This window comes from Anas platyrhynchos, chromosome 27, assembly GCF_047663525.1.
Source record: "Anas platyrhynchos isolate ZD024472 breed Pekin duck chromosome 27, IASCAAS_PekinDuck_T2T, whole genome shotgun sequence".
Classification (NCBI taxonomy): Eukaryota; Metazoa; Chordata; class Aves; order Anseriformes; family Anatidae; genus Anas; species Anas platyrhynchos.
The window spans coordinates 5,572,970-5,592,384 of record NC_092613.1 but is presented as its reverse complement, the minus strand read 5'-3'; the positions used below and the strand labels follow the sequence as shown (position 1 = coordinate 5,592,384).

The window sequence follows — 19,415 nt, the reverse complement described above, 5'->3', positions numbered from 1 at the left end:
CACTCCATTTTGGGGCACCCACTCCATTTTGGGGTACGCACCCTGCTTTGGGGCACCCCCCCCAGTTTGGGACACCCCCGCTGCGGGTGGGGGGGTCCCCACTGCTTTGGGGGCGCACGCACCTCACCTCCATGGGGCTCAACCCACACCCCCCAGGGGGTGCAGCCACTGCGGGGGGGGGTCCCATAGGACTTGGGGGTGCCCCCACAACCCAAGCGGGGGGGGCTACACCGGGCAGGTGCTTCCCAGAGCCTTGGGGTGCCAACACCCTTTTGCACCCCCAGTGCTGGGGGGGGGGGGCACTGCCCGAGGGGGGGGCACATTGCAGGGCTTCTCCATGCATTACGCCTCCCGGGGGGGGTACAGCACAAAGTGGGGGGGACCCCAGTAAATGGGGAGGGGGGGGGGACCCCAATGAATGGGGAGAGGGGGGGGGTCCACGGTGGTGGCCAGCAAGAGCGCTGCGCATCCCCCCCTCCCCGGGGGGGGGGTTGCACGGAGGGGGTCCGGGGGGGGAGTGTACACCCCAAGGAAAGGACGAGGGGGGGGCGAGGACCCCCGGGTGCCCCTCCCCGTCTCCCTTAAGCAGCCGCCACCTTAAGAGGGCCCCTCCCCCGGCGGGCGGGGGCCAGCCCGGCTCGGCTCGGCACGGCTCGGGGGGGGGGATTGGGGGGGTTGCCATGACAAGCAGTTTCTCCCGCTAGCCCCGGAGCTCGCCGCCTTCCTCCTCCTCTTCCTCCTCCTCCTCCTCCTCCTCCCATGGCCTCCCGGGGGGGCTCCGCCGGTAGCCGGGGCTGGGCGCAGAGCCGGTGAGTTTGGGTTTATTTTTTTTTGGGGGGGGGTTATTTTTATTATTATTTTTTTTTGGGGGGTGTTGTACGTTGGGGGAAGCGTCTGGGGGGGTCACAGTTGTTGCCCCCACCCCGTAGGAGGAGAGGGACCCCCCCCCTTTTTGAGCCCCCCCTCCCCGTCTCCAAGTCTCCGGGGAGGAAGGGACGGAGCGGGGGGGGGGGGGGCAGCGCAGCAGGTGGGATGGGGGGGCTAAAATGGGGTGTGGGGGGACTAAAATGGGGAGGGGGGGTGCTAAAATAGAGGGGGGGCTGTGTCTTGGTCCCTTATCCCCCCCCCCCCAGGGGCGATGCGCATCCCCCAGCCTCGGCGCTGCGCGACCCCAAATGGGGGAGAGTCCGTGGGGGGGTGTCAGGGTCTCTGGGGGGGGCGTGAGGGTCTCTGGGGGGGGTCCATGGGGAGGGGGGAGGGTCTTAATGGGGGGTGCACCCTGTTTTTTGGGGGGGGTTGAAGGAACCTTGACTGCGTCCTACAACTTGTTGCTCGCCCCTATTTTTTTTGGGGGGGGGTGTCAGGGTTTGGGGCTGCGTGTGGCCGTGGGGGGGGGGGTTGGAGGGTACAAAAAGAGGGGTGGGGGCACAAAATGTTTGGGGGGGACAGGATGCGGCCACTGCCTCCAGCCCTGGGCACGCCGCAGCTTGGCAGCGGGGCTGGAGGGATGGGCAGAGGCAGCGCAGGGCTGGGGGGGGGCGAGGGGGGGGCAGCGCCTTGCGGCAGCCCAAGGACGGTGCAGGGGGGGCTGTCGTGTCGTGTCCCCCCCCCAAAAAAAAAGAAAAAATAATAATAAATCAATCCCTTTCCCTTGGGGGCTGCTTGCCCGAGGCGGACGATCGCATCCACAGCAGGAGCGGAGGAGTGGGGAGTGGGGGTAGGGGGGGGGGCAGGGAAAAATGGGGGAAAAATAGGGGAAAAATGCAAAGCGGTGAGGCTGTGGCCCCCTGTGGCCGGCGGGTCTGGGCTCCTGCCCCTTGTCTGCAGCGAGGTCCTGGATCCGCAGTGCTCCGTCCCCCCCAGCATCCCCCCATGGGCGCACGGCACCCCCCGGGCACGACCCCCCAGGGGGTTGGGGAGGTCCTGGGGTGGCGGCGTGGGGCTGGGTGGGGTGGGCCCCCCCCCTTCCAGCCCCCTATCGCCAGAGGCGAGCTGGGTGCTGGGAAGGGCGCGGGAGGAGGGACAATAGGTTATTGTCCTCTTATCTCTGGAGACCTGAGTTTGGGTGGGGGCTCGCTTTGCAAACCCTCCTCGCAGCCTGTTTGCGCCCGGCGGGGCGGAGGTGTGGGTGCTGGGGGGGCACCGCTCCGTGCCCCCCACCCCACACGGCTGCGGTGCTGCTGGGTGCCCATCCGGCACGCTGGGTTTGTGCTGGCTGCGTGGCTCCAGATGGTGCCCTCGACCTCAATCCTTTGCTTCCTGGAGTGCCAAAAGGCACCTGAATTATTTTGTTGGGAGCAGGAGGAGCAGACGCCCCCCCCCCGATTCCCTCTGCTCCCTCCCCCCCGCCGCAAGGCTTTGTCCTGCGGGCAGCCCCTGGGTGCCCAGCCCCAGGAATTGCCACCCCAGACCCCTCAGGGTGGCAGGGACAGGGCTGGCTGCAGGGTGTCCCCCCCCAAAACCGCAGCTCGTGCTCTCTGGGGATGAATGGAGAGAGCCGGGGGGGGGGGGTCCTGGAGGCCTCCCAACAGCCTCGTGCCCTTTGCTTCCCCGCAGCCGCTGCCTCTGCTCTGGGATCCGTGCTTTTCCTGCCCCGTGCCAAAGCTGGCGCGGCCCCGCCGTGATGGAGGAGGTGCCCGTGCCGGCTGCCTTCGCCTTGGGCAGGGCACCCGAGCGGCCCCGCAGAGCTTCCCCATTCCTCCAGCAGCCCTGGAGCGCCGTGCCCTGCACCGTGCCCGGCCCCTCGGGGCTCAGGCTCCTTCCCCGACCCACCCTCGCCCGCAGCGGGGCCGTGGGTGCCGCGCCGGGGACGCTTTTGGGTCCCCAGCTTGGTGCTGGCACCTTCCCCGTGGAGACGAGCTGGCCGGGGCGATGCTGCCAAAGCTGCAGGTAGAGGCTTGAGAAGGTGCAGGGCGGCGTCACCGCCTGGTTTTTGGGTGTTTTTTTTATGGGCTTGAGACGGTGACGGAGGGAATCCCCTGCGCTGGCTGCCTGGCGTGCCGTGGCTCTGGCTCCTGCAGCGCCGGGGATGCCGGTGCCGAGCCGCGCGTCCTGCCCTGCGCCGTGCCCACGGAGCTGGGAGCGGCCGTGGGGCGACCGCAGGGCCCAGGGAAGGGTGAGTAAGAGCAGGGAGGGACCTGCTGCTGCTCCTCCGCACCATTGTTGTGCAGCAGAAAGCACCGGGGTGGAGCCCTGCGTGGAGTTCCCCCCTTCCCCAGGGCCTTCCCTGGCTCTGCCCCGGGGAGCTGCCGGCACCTTCCGTGCCCGCGCCGTGGCTGCGGGTTCCCTGCACGCTCCCTGCTCACCTCCTTTTATTTTTTTTATAAATATATAATATTTATTTACCCTTGCTAGGCCATGAGTTTGCTCACGGCAGTTGCCAGCACCCGTTGCAGCTCCATGGAAGGAGCCTGCAGGGATCTGGGGGACGCGAGGAGCCCGGCGCCGAGCGGCGGCTGTAGGGCGAGCAGCGGTTCCCCTTATCTCCTGCCCCCCTTATCTACCGGCTGCTCCCCTTATCTGCTGCTCCCTTTATCTTGCTCCCCTTATCTACCTTCTGCTCCCTCCCCAGGGCACCCGGGCCCCTCCCCGGCGGGGGGAGGCTGCGCTGTGCTCGGCAAATCGCTGCTGCTCTCCGTGCTGGGGGGACACCGTGGTGCCTCGATGGGGTGTGGAGGGGTGGCCACGGCGTGTGCCCAGAGGTGTCACCTCCTCCGGCGTCCCCAAATCCCTTCGTCTCACCGGAGGCTGCTAGGATGGGAGCCAAGCGGGCTCGGGGATGCGGCGTGAGGCTGGGATGTGGAGAAGTGGTGGAAGAGGAAAGAAATCGGCCTGGGTGAGCTGGGGAACCGAGCCCGTCCCTGTCACCCTCGTGCCGTGGGCAGGAGGGACCGAGGACCCGTCCCGTGGTGCTGGAGATGCTCCCGGGGGATGCAGCTCCCAGCTTTGGGCGCAGTGGGAGGGGAAGGGGCTGCTCTCCCCGGGGAAAAAAAAATCCTCCCTCTGTTCAAAACCCTCATTCCGTGCCAAATCCTCCCTCCTGTGACAAGGGGGGGGACACGGGGGTGGTGGCACCCTGTCCTCCCCCACTCGTGTCCCCTGGTGCAGGTCCACGGTGCGGCCGTGGGAGCCCCCGCTCCCCGCCAGGGCTTCCCGAGCCTCAGCTAACGAACCGCCCGACTTTGATGTTTTAATTAGTCGCTTTTGGCTTTAATGCGGAGGGATAATAGAGTTTCCGCGGACTTATAAATCCTGCCCCTCGATTTGTTCATTAGAAAAGGGGAGGGAAAAAAAAAAAAGAAAAAAAAAGAAGGCAGCAGCGCTAACCCTGGGTAGGGAAAGGAAGAAAGCAAAGGCAGGAGACGTGCGGAGCGCATGACGAGCGGCTGGCGTGTCACTCGCCGGGATGGGGACTCATTAAAGCGCTAATTAAGCAACCCAGATCCTCCGACAGCTCCCCGTGAGTAAGAGCTGAGCGCGGTGCCCTCCCACCTGGGAGCTCCTGGCTCTGGGTTTTACCTGGGGGAGCCGAGGTGTGGGGCTGGGGTGCGGGGTGCGGGGTGCTCTGGCACATGGAGAGGGCCCTGGGGGGACCCTGGCGTGGGCATACGGGGCCACGGAGCGCTTCCAGGCTGCCCACATGGGGGACCTGTCCCATCTGCGTCCCCCGGTGTCCCCCACCCGGGCTGGGATACGCGGGGACTCCTTGGTGGGTGCAGGATTTGGCTGCCTGTCCCCGCTGCTTTGTGCTGGCGAGGAAACTTTGGCTTCCATGGCAGGGATGAGTCGGCAGCCGGGCACCAAAACCCAAAGCAGCCGGGCGCTCCGGCGTCCCCAGGCTGCGCCCGCCGTGTCGGTGGCGTGCAAATCCGAGTCCTTTTTATTTATTTTAACACAATTAATGAGTATTTTTCCCCCCTCTGCCCAAGCCACCGGGGTCTGCAGGACGCAGCGAGGCGCTGGGGTGCCTGGGCAGCGCGTCGGAGCCCTACCCGGAAGAGTTTGGCCGGCAGGGGATGGGGAGGGAGGAATCCGATCCCGATCCCTCCCGCTCGCCGACGGGAGCCGAGCGCGGCGCTTCCCGGGGCCTGCTGCTGCTGCTGCCCCTGGCCAGGCAGCCCGGGGAGAGGGGGCTGCACCCCGTGTCCCCCCCGATTTCTCCACCGTCGAGGCCGCCGCCGGCTCCTCTTTGTCTCGGGTGCGTTAAGGTCAGCCCTGCCCGCCGCGGCGCCGTCCCGCAGGGAGCTGGGAACAAGCTGGAGCCTTGTGCCGCGGGGTCCTGACCCCAGCATCCTCCTCCTCCTCCTCCCCGCAAGCAGGAGGAAGGCTTGGGGCTGTGCTCCATGCCGGGGGCTGTGTCTGGTGACGGTGGGGGCGGTGGGGAGGGCTGAGACCCGAGGCGATGGCCGCAGCGGTGGCAACCCCAAAGCCTCCCCCGGGGCTGGGGCCGGGACCCGAAAGCGCCGCTCGCTCGCGGCTCCTGCGCTCCCCGGGCTAAAAATAAGCCGGAGGTGCTGAGGCTGCTCGGCCCGGGGGGGCTGCTGAGAGCTCGGCCCCGTCGGGGTCTGGCCGGGGCTCTCCGTGACCTTTGCTCTTTGCGCAGCGGATCCCCCGCTCGGGTTTTCAGGTCCGGGCTCAGATTTCGGGCAGAAGGCGGCCAATTTGCAGCGCCGCTTCCTAAGGTGCTAATTCAGGACCCCGCTGGGCAGCTCGGGCTCCGTTGTCCCTTTCCTTTCCCTTGGCTTTCCCCGGCCGTGGTGTTCGCCCTCCCTCCTGTGTGGCTTTTTTCATCTTATTCCTGCGAGTCGCCGAGCTCAGAGGCGCCGATGCTCCATCTCTCGCCCCGGCCCTCCCAGAGACTCAGCGGCGCGGCGCTCCGGCTTTTTATCTCTTCCTTCCCACCTTCTTGCAAGCCACTTGAAAGTAACCCCAGGCTGGTGAAGCGCTCGGCTGCTGCGGGCAGAGCTCGGGCTGGGCTGTGCGGATGCTTTTTACCCGGCGGTGGCAACGCCGCTCACGTCCGCGTGCCATCCATCAGGGCTGTCACCGCCGCGGGCAGCCAAGGGACGCGAGGACACGCGAGAAGATGGCTCAGGCCTGCGGGCAGCTTCTGCCTCGGCTGCTTTCGGAAGCCCCAGCCGTGAGGTTTGCTGTGAAAGCCGAGCTCGGGGTGACGTGGGAGGGGGACGGATGCGGGTGTGATGTGCTGGAGGTGCCGTTTGGGGCAGGGGATGTTTGGGAAGCTCCCGGTTCTGGGTGCCGCCTGCACACCCACCCAGGAGGAGCCACAAATCTCTTTGGAAAAACGCCGTGAGCACCAGCGACAAAAAAAAAAATAAGGGGTGAGACATCCTGGTGGCAGAGGAGCCCCGGGAAGGCAGAGCTGTGCCTGGTGAGGGTCACGTCCCTCGTGCCAGGAGAGGAGGAAAGCTGCAGCAGCAGCAGCCCGCTGGGACGCGTTACTCAGTGCCGGGATTTATCCCGCGTCCGGGCGGAGGGACCTGGCTGCCTCTGCCCGGGGGCACTGGGGAAACTGGGGAGTGAATCGGGAGTGAATCAGCTGCGGGGAGCCGGGACCGTAAACCCGGCTTGGCTGTGGAAAAACTGAAAGCGCGGCTCCTGCTCCTCTTTCCTGGGTGTCCTCGTGCAGACGTGGCTCTGAGTCACCGCATCCTGCCCGACGCCGCCTGGGGAAAGCGCAGGGGCTGGGAGCTGTGGGGTGTTGAGGGGCTGGGCTGCTCCCCGAGCCGGTGACACCGCGGGGAGCGTTCCCGTGACCCGAGACACCCGCGTCCCCACGGCCACGCTGCCGAAGTGTGAAAGTGCCCAGCCCGCGTTTTCCAGGGTGACTAGTGCTGGCTATTTTTAGTCGTCCAGGCTGGGCTCGGCTAAATGATGTCTTTTGAGTTTTATTGGAGGGAGGAGGGGCGAAGCAGAGCCTTTCCCGAGTGACGAATTGCTCGTGGAGCTGACCCCAAGTGGATTATCCAAAACCAAAAAGGGCCGGACCGGCTGAGTGCTTGGGCAGTTTCCTCTTCGGCGAGCTCCTTGGGGAAGGAGAAATCCCCTTTCCCTTGGGGAGAAACCTAACCTCATCCCGCTACCTGCTCCCGCATCCCAGGGGATGCGCTGTGCCCCCGAGGACCAGCCCTGGGAGCGCCGTTCAGCTCCGCAGGGGGGTTGAGTCTGCGGGCTGCTCTTCCCATGGGCGGCTGGAATCACTCGGGTGTGCTCCGGGTGCCAAAACGCAGCTGAGTGCTGCTCCCGGAGGAGAGGCTGCTTTGCCTGCTGGGGAAGGAGGCTGGAGCCGTGTTCTGCAGGTGGATTTTTTTTTGGGGAGGCTCAGCCAGGGTGCTACAGAGGTGGCCACTTGGGTACCCGGTGGGTGCTCGAGGGTTGGGTGCTGCCCTGGGCCGGGCTCTGGTGAGCCCAAATCCTTCAGCGTCGCCTTCTGCCTCCGCTCACTGCTGGATTCTGGTGTGTTGAGGCTGTGGTGCTATCTCCTGACCCTCTGCCTTTAATCTCCTTTAATTCATTGCGTCTCTTCTCGCCGTTGTTTTTCCTCTCTCCCCGTCCCTGCCTGCCATCTGCAGACGCGCTCGGCTGCCGCGCGCCAGGCTTCACCTCGCGCTGCCGTCCTGCGTTCAGCTGCCTGCTCGGGGTGGAGCAGGCGGCGTTTCCTTGTTTTTCTCTCCCCTGCAGCATCTGCATGTTTCTCTGCAGGGCAGCAGCCGGGGGAATCCTCTCGCTCCTGCAGTTGGACGTGAAATGCATCAAATCCGTGCAGGGCGCTGCAGCTCGCGCTCCTGTGGCGCAGTGGGGGGCGCGTGCGGGGTCTCTGCTGCTCTCTCCCCAGGCAGATGCCGCCTGGAGGCTTGCGGTGTTTCCTGCCCTGCCTGGCACTGCGCTCAGGGGACTGTCCCTTTTCCCTTTGGAAAGGACAATGAAGGGATCCTCCCTTCCTCCTGCCACTCCTCTGGCCGCAGCTGCCTGCAGCCTCGCTGTTTTCCCAGCCCTGCGGCGTGCGCAGAAGCCTCGCTGCGGTCCTGCCCTGCTCGAGGGATGGGTTCGGGAAGCAGGGACCCGGAGGAGAGGGCAGGGCTTCCCCAAACCTCTCTGCCCTGCAGCAGGAGGTCAGTGTGGAGGACGAGGAAGCCTCGCTCACCCCGGTGCTGTGCTGCTCGGCTCGGCGGCGGTGAGCAGGGAGCCAGCAGCCGGCTCAGCACCATCCGCTCGCTTTATTCCAGGCAGATCCTCTGGCAGCAGAGCGCTCTCGACGCCCCGTTGCTGCAGTAATCTCCTGCCCTATCGCTGCTAAAGCCGCTATTATCCCCGGATTAGCCCTGGAGCTTCGATACCCACCTGTACGCACACCTCTGCGAGGCCGGGGCTGCCGCAGCCGCGCTGCCCGCGGGTCCCCTGAGCGCAAAGCGGTGACCGTCCCGCTGTCACCTCGGGTGACCTCGTGGCTCAGAGGCAGTTTGTTCGGAGGGCAGGGAGCGCTGCTCGGCTGTTTTAGGGCAGCTGGGTCTGTGCCAGGTGGGGCACGGCTCAATGGAGGGCTTGGGGTGCTGCATCCCCATTTAATGGGGTGGCTGTGGCAAGGGGGTGCCCTGAGCGTCGTGCCAGGCTCTGCTGCGAGGGTTGGGGTCGCTGCCCCCAAGTGGAGTTGCCCCAGGCTGGTTGGTTTTTGGTTTTGCTGTGGGTTGATGGCAGGGTTTTAATGGGGTGAGCTGAAGGTTGCTTCCATCACCGTGGGGTTGCAATTTGTGGGCGTGAAAGGTGCGTGTGGTGGCAAAACCCAGGAGGTGGGCGAGTGCCAATGGGGCTGGGAGGCACCCCCAAGCTTGGGGACACCCATTGGCAGCAGGAGCTTCGCGGGCAACTTCATGCTGACCCCTGAGGGAAGAGCTATCCCAGTGCCTCTGGGTTACTGGTACAACTGGCAGCAGTGGGGTGAGGGCTGGGTGCTGCGTGGCTCACCCTGTGCGTGGGGTGGGTGCCCCCTTGCCTCTCCATCCCAACCCCGTTGTTCGGCTCCAGCACTGCGCCAGCGAGCCCCTCTCCTCGCTGCCATTTCCCTCCCCGTTCCCTCGTGTGTGGCTTTATTACTTCTTATTTTTTTTAAAGCAAATTGCTGCTATTTGCTTAAAGAGCTGCTTCTCCAGCCCCGGGCCGTGGGGGAGCCTGGCGGGGCCGCGGCGTGCGCGCACGCTCCCGCGATATTTTGCATTATCCTGAGCAACTGGCTCGGATTAGCTAGTCCTTCCCCTGCCCCTCCCCGTGCTCTCTTGGCCCATCTGGCTCTCCTCTCTTATTTATTGGTACATATTTTCCAGGCTCTGATTTGCCTCTTCTGTAAAGCCGCCGCTCTGCCCAGATTTGATCTCCCGATGATATCACGGGCTTCGCTCGGCGAGGGTCTAATTTGGTGCCGGGGATGCAGGGCTTTCTTCCCTCGTATAAATATTGCCTTTTGGTCTTCTGCGTCGCTCCCTCTCTCCCTCCCTCCCTTTAATTAGACTTCTTACTGCATGGAACAGTTTGCAGTTATATATGGAAAACAGCCTACACTTTCCCAGGAGCGGGGCATGTCGGGAAGGGAAGCGGCGAGCAGCCGGCGCGCTCGCCCTGGGAGCGCGGGTGTTTTTCCTATCGCAGGCACGCTTCTGCTGCCTTTGCTTTTTTAACCCTTTTGGGGCGAGGAGGGGGCTTCCAGCCCCCCCCACCCCCAGCCTGGTTGCTTACCTTTCCCTTTTCTCCTCCCCAAATCCCCGCTGTTTGTTTGGAGCTCTGAATGGAGAAGCCCGGACGTCCCGGTGACGCAGCGCGAGGGAAACCCGCGAGCATGGGTGGGAGAAGTTACCCATGATGTGAGCTGGAGCCGACACTGTTGGGAGCAGAGGGGACAGCCACCCCGTCCCCAGCCCGTGTGGCAGCGTCCCCTCGGCCGTGTCCCTGCTGCTGGCCTCGGGGTCGAGCACCCAGCTTGGGGACGTGCCCGTGGTGCCGTCCCTGCTGCCCTCCAGCACTGGGGTGGCCGGGCGCATCGGGGTTCCCCTCTGCTGGGGTGCACCCACGCTTTGGGGAGACCCTGGGCATCAAGTCCAGGTGTCAAACACGCTCTGTGCCCCCTGCCTCAGTTTCCCTTGCTGTGACCAAGGAGGGATTTGATCACTGTTTCTTATTTTCTTTGCACGTGCTCTCTCTTTTCGCCGAGGAAGCGGCTCGTCGCGCCGGCGGAGAGGTTAGTGGTGCGCGCCTGCCGCCGGCATCGCTCCCCGGGGACACCCTGCGGTGGGACAGGGGGCTCAGCCTCACCCCCCCGGTGATACAGAGCCCCCAGCTACATGCAGGGAAGGGAACCAAACCCATCCCAAGGGGAAGCCTGGCTGTGGACGTCCCCTGTGGGTTCTGGGGTGCACGGGGCCGCTGGGGCGCTCGCCGCCCCCACGGGTGACAGCAAACGCAGCCGATGCTCCTCCCGGCTGCTGCTGGAGGAAGTGGCGGGGCCTATTTTAAGCCCCCGGGGATGTTCAGGGTAGGAATCCCCTCTCCCTGTGTAATCCTGCTAAAAATACCGTGGCTGTACCCATGCGCCCCGGCCGCTCGCTCTCTGCTTCTCCGGGTGTTGTTTTGCCTGCGAGACGCCCTCGTGCTCCGTGGGTCGGTGCCTGCCTGCTACTTCGTTTTATTTTAAGCCGAGCTGTTTCTCCTCTCCCCAAAGAGGGTGCGGAAAGGTGGGAGTTGGGACTGCCGGGATCTCCTCCCGGCTGGGGGCTGGCGGAGGGCTGCAGCCCCCCCGGCACCTCGCTGCCTCAGTTTCCCCGCCTCTGTATGGTGCAGGGGGGCAAGGTCCAGCCCCCTCCAGGACGTTGCCATGCTGATTAACGGGCCGTAATTAATCCCTTCCTGCACACAGGGGTGCTGTTACTGGGAATGAGGCATATTGGAGCCACGGGGGCTGTGGCAGTCAGAGCCCAGCAGGTTCCCAAATCTGTGGCATCCCCAGGATGGGTGGGGGAGCTGAAGGGAGCCCAGGACTCGGTGCAGGCTGGCTCAGAGCGGCGATGGATGTGTGCCTGGTGGCCAAATCTGATGGGTGTTTGGGCCAAATGGGTATTTGGGCCAAATCTGATGGGGAGCAGGGCGAAACGGGGGGGACAGCAGGGATGGAGCTGGTCCAGGAGCCTGGTTCTGGCAGCGGTGCCAAGGTCTGGGGTTGCCCCTGCCCCTACAAACGGCTGCGGGGCGGGGAGCACCCCATCCCTTAGGGAAGGGCTCTGGGCTCCCCCTGTCTTGTGTTGTGCTTTAACCCCATCCTCGTGGCCTGTGCCCTTTCCTCCAAAGTGTGTCTCCTGCAGCCCAGCCGGTGCTGATGTCTGCATCCGAGCGATGTTCCCTGCATCAGCACTTCGGGAGCCCGGCCTCTGAGCATCCCCATGGGCTTTGCAGGTTCCCTGGAGGCCACGGGATGTGGGGTGACCCAAAAACCCAGGGCCAGGTCTGCGGGGCGGCTGAGCCGTGGCTGTGGGGGAGCAGAGATGGAGCCCTGAGAGCGGAGGTGCTGCGGGGTGCCAGGATGGGGCAGAGCTGTGCTCCTGCTCCCCTCACCACGAGGGGAATTGCCCAGCGGATCCAACTGGGTTTGGAGGAGAAGGGGAGGGAAAAAAATTAAAAAAGCTTGAGTGAAATTGCCCAATTGCCCAACAGTTGGCCGGCTGCTGCCTTATCACCGCCCGTGGTGCCCACGATGCTGGGGCAGGAGGAACCAGTTTCCCAGTGCTGAGCTGGGAGGAGCAGGGGATGAAGGCTGGGGCTCTGCACCACGCGGCGTGGTCGGGCACCACCAGCTCCGACGTCTCAGCCCCTTGTGGCCCCCAGCCCCAGCATCTCCCCTCCCTTGGATGCACCTGGGGCTGCGGCACCCTCTGAAGGCGCCCGGCCCAGGGGGCTCCAGGTATTTTTTTTTTGTACAGCAGAGGCTGGGGCTCGCCTCGTGCCTCCTCCTGCATTCCTCCCCCTGCCCGACGGCTGCGCTACCTTGTAAAGCACAAAAGAATAATGAGAGGAGCCCGGGTGATTTAGTGCAGGCGCCGGGAGAGAAATACCAAGGCCTTAGATGGAAACATTCCCCTTGACAGCTCGCCTGGAGACTCCCTCCGAGTTTTTTTTCTTTCTTTTTTTTTTCTTTTTTTTTTTTTTCCACCCCCCTGAAATTCCTCTGCCCTTGGTGGCGAGGGGAAGCCCGGGGGCGCGGGCAGATTCCTGAGCCCCCAGCGCAGAGGCTCCTGCTCCGGCCACGCGCCGGTGGCTTCGGCACATGGATGCCCCATGTGGGAACCCCGGGGCCGGCTCCGGGGCTGGGATTTTGGATTTTGGGGCGCTGTGCTCTGGGGGGGAGCTGCGTCCGAGCTTGTCCTGCGGTGCCGCAGCGCGTCCAGTGCTCTCTTGCCTCTTCGCCGCTTCTTTTGCAAGAGGTTATCGGTGCCTTGGGCGTGCAACAACAAACCAGTTTTCCTGCCTTGGTGCACAAGAGGCGAAATAAGAGCAAATGTGAGCAGCAGCTGTAATTAGTGGGCTGCTGCCAGCTGCTCGTGCTCCCTGCGGGGGCATGCACCAAGCGGCTGCGCTCCTGCAGCAGGTTGCACCTTGCCACCCCTCACCTGCGCCCTTCTCCTTCCCCTTGGGTCTTAACCTCGTGGCTCAGGCACCGTCCCATCCCTCCAGGGTGCTGCTTTTCGGTCCCTGCAGCCCTGTGGGAGGCAGAGGAGGAGGAGGATGTGCCATGGTGTGGGGACGTTGCTGCTGCATCCACCGGGGTCATGGTTGCGTGGTTCGTGTCCCCGTGGAGGCTGTGCGGGGCGGGTGCTGCGCCCTTTCCATCGCCCCCAAATCCGTGCGGATTTGTGGGTGTCTGGGTGGGATGATGGGGTTGGGGTCAGCTCTGTCTGGCTGGGTGTGGGAGGGGATCTGGGCTTCGTGGAAGTGGGGAGCAGCTGGTGGCCTGGGGATGAGCATGTGAACCCCCAGGGGTTGGTGGCTCTTGGGGACGTGAGCCCCGACCCATCCAAATCCCCTACCCGGGCACTTGGCATCATCCTGGTGCGTGTGTGGTGGTGGTGTGGGAGCCTGCTCCATGTGGGAATTGGGGATTTGACATGCTCAGGTCCCCCCCTTCCTACAAGATGAAGCCTGGGGGCTTCCTCCCCCTGGGTGCAAAGGGCACAAGGGGTCTCCCCAAATCACCGGGGTCTCCCCAAACGGCCGGGCTCTCCCCTGCCTTTAGGCTCTTGCGTTTCCCCAGCTGCTGGGGACATCCCCGTGCGAGCACCCTGGGGTGCCCAGAGCCTCCCACGCATCAGGCAGCTGCAGGTTGGGTGGCCCTGGGGGGGGTTTCCTGCTGGCGGGTGCCCCGCAGCCATCGAATGTCACCGTCCCCTCCCCTGGGGCTCCTCGGCGAAGGAAGCGGATGCTGCGGTGTGGGAGGTGGCAGCAGGGAGGTGACATCCCGTGGGGGTGCCCTGTGGCAGGGGGGTGATGTTGGGGCACCCCCAGCTCCGGGGAAGGAGCGAGGAGAGCCCGATCCCGGTGTTATTGGGGAGCAGGAGCTGTGGGAGCGGGTCCTGTGCCCTCGTTGCGTGGGCGCTGGTGCAGCGATGGAGCTGCCCGGGTGATGGGTGAGTGCGAGCCTGGCGGGGTCTGCCCAGGGGTGTTTTTGGGGTTTTCTCACCCGCTTCTCTAACCCCATCGCACGGCGCATGGCCTCTCTCCGTGGCATCAGGGTGGAGGGCTCAGCTTCCCACACCGTGACCTTGGCTGCCTGCTGGGAGCCCTGACCCTGGGCTGAATCCCTCGGTCCCGAGAGGATGAAAATCCTCCAGGGGCTGCGCCAGCCCCCTTGGGATCCGTGCCCCGTGCCCCCGGAGCGTGCCGTTTGCAGCCACGAGCCAGCTCAGCGATTTAGGAGCCTCTCCCCCCGAGAGGAGGGAATGCACCGGGGACAAAATTGCGCCCGGAGCCGCCTCGGTTTCCTCGTGGGTGTCCGGTGCTGCCGGTGCCGGAGGGGTTAAGCGCGGCGCTGGGCGAGGGGAAGGCTCCCCATGGGTGTTGCTGGGAACGAGGAGCCGAGCCGAGCCGTGCCGCTGCCATCTGCACATTGCGATTTGGTGAGTGTGCGGGGAGGGGCCCCGCGCCCCTGCCCCGGGGCTCCCCGGCCCCCCGCTTCCTTTTGTGGGGGGGGAAATGGGGACGGGGTGGGGTGGGCACGGGGCTGCGGGGCTGCTCCAAGCGTTTTTTGGGGGGGCAGAGAAATGCCCGGGGGGCTGCTGCTTGCCCAGGGCACGGCGATTTGGCCAGGGGGGCCCCACGGTGGGAGTCAGGCGGGGTTGGGGGGGTTGTGCCCTCCCCGAGCCCCCCCCCACCCCGGGCTGGCCAAGAGCAGCTCCAGCCCCGAGCTTTTGGATCTGTTGGAGGCAGGCAGGGTGCGTCGCACGGAGCTGCCTGCTGAGTGTCCCCGTTGTCTGTCCCCGTGTGCGGGGCTCCCAGCGCCGCTCCCCGAGCTCCTGCTCCTGCTCCATCCCCACCACGAGGGGCTGCAGCCCGGCAGAGCCCACCCCTCACCCCTCTCCCACCGACTTTTCTCCTCTCCAGCACCTCCTTGGCTCAACGGGGTCCGTGTGTGGTGGGAGCAGAGCTGGGGAGAGCAGTTCCTGGATGCGTTTTTTAAAAAAATATAAGATTTTTTTCCTTTTTTTCTCCCCATTTGGCACCGTAAGCAGCATCCCTGGCACAGCTTTCTGTTGGCTTTGCCATGGCAACCTCCAGCAGCCGAAAGCTGGGGATGAGACGGCCCCCGTGGCACGGGGCAGCAGGGCAGGTGCTTGGGGTGGGGGGCAGGAACCCCATCAAAGGGGCTGAGGTTTGCTCGGGGGCCTCATCGTGCCCGGCCGGGCTGGGGTTTGTGGCTCTGCTCGCCCCCGGGTGGGTGGGGAGGCAAAGGGGTTTGGTTTTCTTCCCCATGGAGGGGAGATGTTTGGGGCTTTCTGGAGCAAAATGCAGAGGAGAGCGGGAGGGTGCTGAGCTGGGGCGCTGATTTCCCCGTTATTTGTGGGTTTAACTAAAAAATAAAAAGAAAAAAAGAAAAACCAACAGCTGAGCTTGGTCGGGTCGGCTGCCAGGTGCACGGCGCTGGGCTCGCTGTCTGCCTGCTCCAAAACAGGGAGGATTTGCCTCAATCTGCAGCGCGGGGACGTGGTGGAGTCCCAGGAGAGCCGGGAACCCGCGGTGGCATCCCGTGGCGCAGCAACCCCGGGGCTCGTGCTGGGGAATTGGGGATCACCAGTGGGTTTGCAGGCGCATCCCCGCGTGCGTGCTGCTCTCCGTCGGCCCTGCAACAGCTGCCCGAGCAGGCGTCGCAGCGAGCCCTCTCGGGGCTTGCTTTGGAGGTGTCACGCAGGACGTGCCCGGCTGATTTTGACTCCAGCTTGGCTTTTTCTCCCTGGGGAGGGAAGCCGTGAGCCCTCGGCACGCGAGCAGCATCACCGCGGATGCGCCGTGTGATTTTTAGGGGGCTGGCAGCACCGCCTAGGCTGCTCACACCACCGGTGCCTGCGGGACGGGATCCAAACCCTACATCCTTGTCCCTCTCTCAGCTTCCCTTTTCCCCCCGTATTTAGGGCCAGGAGGGCTCCTGTGTTCACACCGGTGGCCACCGCGGCGCGGGACGGTCACGCCGGCGCGCACCCAAGGCCGAGCTGGCCCCGGCACAGGCAGGCCGGGCCGGAGGTGTAATGCAGCCGTTTTATTATTCCGGGCAGGTTCGGCTGCAGCACTGCATCGGCTTCACGGCTCCCTGGCAGCCGCTGCCTCCTCCCCGCCTGCTCCCTCCGCTCCCTGCCCCGTCGGTCCCCGTGTGCCGCCGCGCGCCGGGAGCGCGTCCTTCCCCGCTGCCACCGCCGAGGTCCTTGTCTGTGTGGGGACAGCGGGAGGTGACACAGCTGCTGGCTGCTCCTTCGGGCTCCCTGGTTGTGTCCCGGGTTGTGTTTGTCGCTCTGCAGGGTGCCCAGCATCCTGTAACCTCTGCCTCCCTCGCTGTCCCCACGGGGGTCTTTGGAGAGCCTCCCGTCTCCCTCCACAATGCCCGGAGGCTTGGGAAACTAATTACTGAGCTAGGGCAGGCTGCTGAATGCTGCGGGACTCGTTAGGCACTCATTAGTGCTAGGTCTTAGCGAGGCTTCAGCGCAGCTCTCCACTTGCCTGGGACTGATCCTGCCCAGCCAAGGAGCGCAGGAGCCTGTCCCGTGCCAGCAGGATGGGGCAGAAATGGGCCAGGAACGGGTCTGGGACATGGGACCGTGCTCTGTCCCCAAGCTGGGACCAGGGGGTGCTCAAAGAGCCCCCCCCTGCCAGGTCCCTGCGTTCTCTTTGGCCACCAGAGCGAGTTCTGGGGCTGGGGCTGCAGCGGGCAGGAGCTCGCTGCCCCCCCGGGCAGGTAACGATGGGTGCCCCGTGGCTCTTTCGGGGGTAATTACGGGCTAGGCCGTCACCATATTAATTAGCCACCTTTCTCTTCGCCTCTCGGCTCCCTTCCAAAGATGTCAGTGACGGTGAAAGAGGGGGAAAATTAGCGCGTCAAGGTGGGGGGGAATTATATTTTTTTTTTTCCTGTTGATCAGTGGGAGCCTGCTTAATTGAATCAACTGTCAAGGATGCTGCTGCTCCAGCTCACTCCCTGCTTTGTGGGGTCAGGGGGGCAGAGGCAAGGCTCCGTATGGGGACGGCAGCGTCCCCATCCCATTTCCACCTCCGGCTGGTGCATGGTGCCTTTGGCACAGGGAGTCCTCAATTCCCCAGTCCTTCAATCCCTCCGTGTCCCTCTGTGTCCCCAGTGGCCACCAGCACTGCTCCCTCCTGCTCCTGGCGCTGCCCTGGGACCCTAAGCCCTGGGGAAGGGGGATGCTCACATCTCTGCCTGATCCCATAGATTTTTTGGGGGGTTCTCCCACCCTTGCAGTGGCGCTGGCGGCGCTTGGAGGCTTTGGGGGATCCGGCTCCTCGCGGGCTGCGCTGTGAGAGCTCGAGCAGAGCACAGAGGGAGAGCCGAGCAGGTGCCATTAACGCAAAACCCCTTTATTTTGGAGCAACCCACGGGGTTTAGCAGTTCCCTGACGGATCTCCCGGCGCTCAGGAGCCTGCTGGGTGCCGCGAGCCCCCTTCTGTCGGCTGCCTCGGGATGCTTTTTTTGCTTACCTGTTGCCAGCGCCGTTACCAGGCGCTGCCTCCCCGGGCCGGCGGGGCGGAAGCAGCTGTTTTCCACTGCCGAGCTGTATTTTTAACCCCAGCTCAATGGGAGCATTTTTGGGGCCGGCCAGCTGTGGGCTGAGCGGAGAACCACCTGGCCGCCCTTCCTGCCCCACGGGCTGGGCCGAGCTCAGCTTTCACCATTTTTTTAATTTTTTTTTTTTAATTTTTTTTGCTCCAAAAAAGCCAAACCTTAGGGTTTTGGGGCAGAGCTATGTGGTTTTGTTTTTTTTTGCTTTTTTTCTTTAGCAGAGCCGGGTGAGCCCGCGGTGCCGCCGCGCGCCTCCCAACCACGCCGCCTCCTCCTCTTCCTCCCCGTACCCATCCCGCGGGGGCTGCATGCGTCCGGCTGCGGGCCCCCCGATGACGCCCTCCTCCTCTTCCCATCCTTTATTTATTTATTTATATATATTTTTTTCTCCCCAGCTCCAGTTGCTGTGGTATCCAGGGAGCCTTCCTCCTGCCGCGGGAGATGCACTCCGGGCGTTGCTAAGGTTGCCTCCGCGGTAACATGCGCATCCTGTTTACACCTGCATCCGGAGGAGAAGGGCTCGGCTAGAGGCACCGCTGCACCCGGGCAGCCCCCCAGGGACCCCCGCCGGGCCGTCCCCAACTCCCTCCCCAAAAATCCACAGCCTCGTGGCTGGCCCCTGAGTCCCGGCGCCCCTCGGCGCCGCTGCCCGGCCGGGGCGAGATGACGAACAACGTGGCCGATCACCACCCCGGGAACTCCTTCACCGAAGGCAACCATGAGGGGGATTTCGGGTGCTCCGTGGGGGAGCTCAGGAACCTCATGGAGCTGCGGAGCGCCGAGGCGGTCGCCCGGCTGAACGACTCCTACGGCGGCGTGCACAACGTCTGCAAGAGGCTGAAGACGTCGCCCGTCGAAGGTGAGCGGGGAGCTGGGGCGCTTTGGGGAGCTCGTGGCGGAGCTCGAAGCACGGTTCCGTCGTGCCGGGTGTCCTGCGTGGGTCCTGGGTGAAAATAGGGGGGCTGGTGGGGTGTGAGGGGGTACGGGGCTCCTCTCCCAGCCCCGCTGCTGCCCCAACCTCTCCTCTGTTGGATAATTCACATGGGATGTGGGGGAAGGGGGTGTGAAGGTTGGGCGGCACCTGGTGGTGTGGGGATCTTGCGTGTGGTGCGGGCATCCTGGCCAAAGGACAAGCAACGCGTCCCCAAAGCGCTGATGGGGACAGGGAGGTGCCCACGGCCCCGTGGTTTTAGGGCTTCTTCAGTGTGAGCTGGCAGCCTGGGTTTGGGTCCTGCTGAGCATCGGAGGTTTGAGCGGTGGCTGCTTTGGTGCCCTCTGTTGGTGCTCTCTTTTTGGGGTGCTGGCTGATGTTTGTGGGGGGTTTGGCTGGAAGGATGTCGCCTCTCCTCCCTGTTTGCAGGGGTGGCGTTTTTGGGGTCCCCCCATAAGCAAGTAGGGCTGGGTGCTGTGACTCTCAGCGTGGGGCTGCATTGGGTGTCTCTGCACAGCGACGCGCCCCCACCATGGTGCTAAAAGGGACACAGGGGGAGAAACCCCTTGTTCCCAGCACCGGGATGGCGACGTGGGATGGGGACGTGGCTGCCCCTCGGCCCCGTTGTCGCTGGGGTTAGCGCGTTTCCCAGCTGTGAGCGGGACCGGGAAGGGGAGACAATCCCGGGATGTCATTAGAGAAGGGGGGGGAGTCCCGGTGGAAATACCAAGTCCTGACTGCAAAACAATGCGCTTGGCCGTGCCAAAAGGTGAGCGCGCTTTTGGGGGCGGGCGGGGAGGGAAGCAAACCCAAACCTGCCCTGATCTGGGAGCTCAAGTACTGAAGGGACACCGTTTGGCCCCGATTTGGGATCAATTCAGGCCTGAGCCCCTGCTCTGCATACGGCTGTTGAATTGGAGGTGACCCAAATCCCAAACCCCATCCTACTGAGCCCAGAGAGCAGAGGGAGGTTATTTCCTATGAGCTGGGCTATTATTAGGAAGAGTGAAAGCCCAAAGCACTGCTCGGCTCCTGCCGTGCTGGGTTTGCCTCTCCGTGCTCCACAAGGAGCCCGATGTGGGGTGTGATGGTGCCCAGCAAGGGAAACCCCAAAAGAAGGGAGCTGCGAGCCCGACACAACGCCCAGCCCCG

General features: G+C 64.5%; 1 protein-coding gene across 9 annotated transcripts in view; it reads left to right on the top strand.

The window, feature by feature from the left end:
• Positions 1-655: 655 nt before the first annotated feature.
• The window catches only part of ATP2B4 (ATPase plasma membrane Ca2+ transporting 4), a 42,612-nt gene continuing 23,852 nt past the window's right edge, over positions 656-19,415 (top strand). For 4 of the 9 annotated variants that reach the window (XM_072028488.1, XM_072028487.1, XM_072028495.1 and 1 more), the window contains exon 1: positions 17,849-18,191. In XM_072028488.1, the coding sequence (XP_071884589.1) occupies positions 17,996-18,191 (196 nt within the window). In that variant the 5' untranslated portion in view covers positions 17,849-17,995. Of the gene's footprint in view, positions 810-4,286; positions 4,460-5,039; positions 5,208-14,028; positions 14,169-17,727; positions 18,192-19,415 lie in introns of those variants that run through there. The other 5 variants (XM_038168499.2, XM_072028489.1, XM_072028490.1 and 2 more) reach the window with 5 other exon arrangements.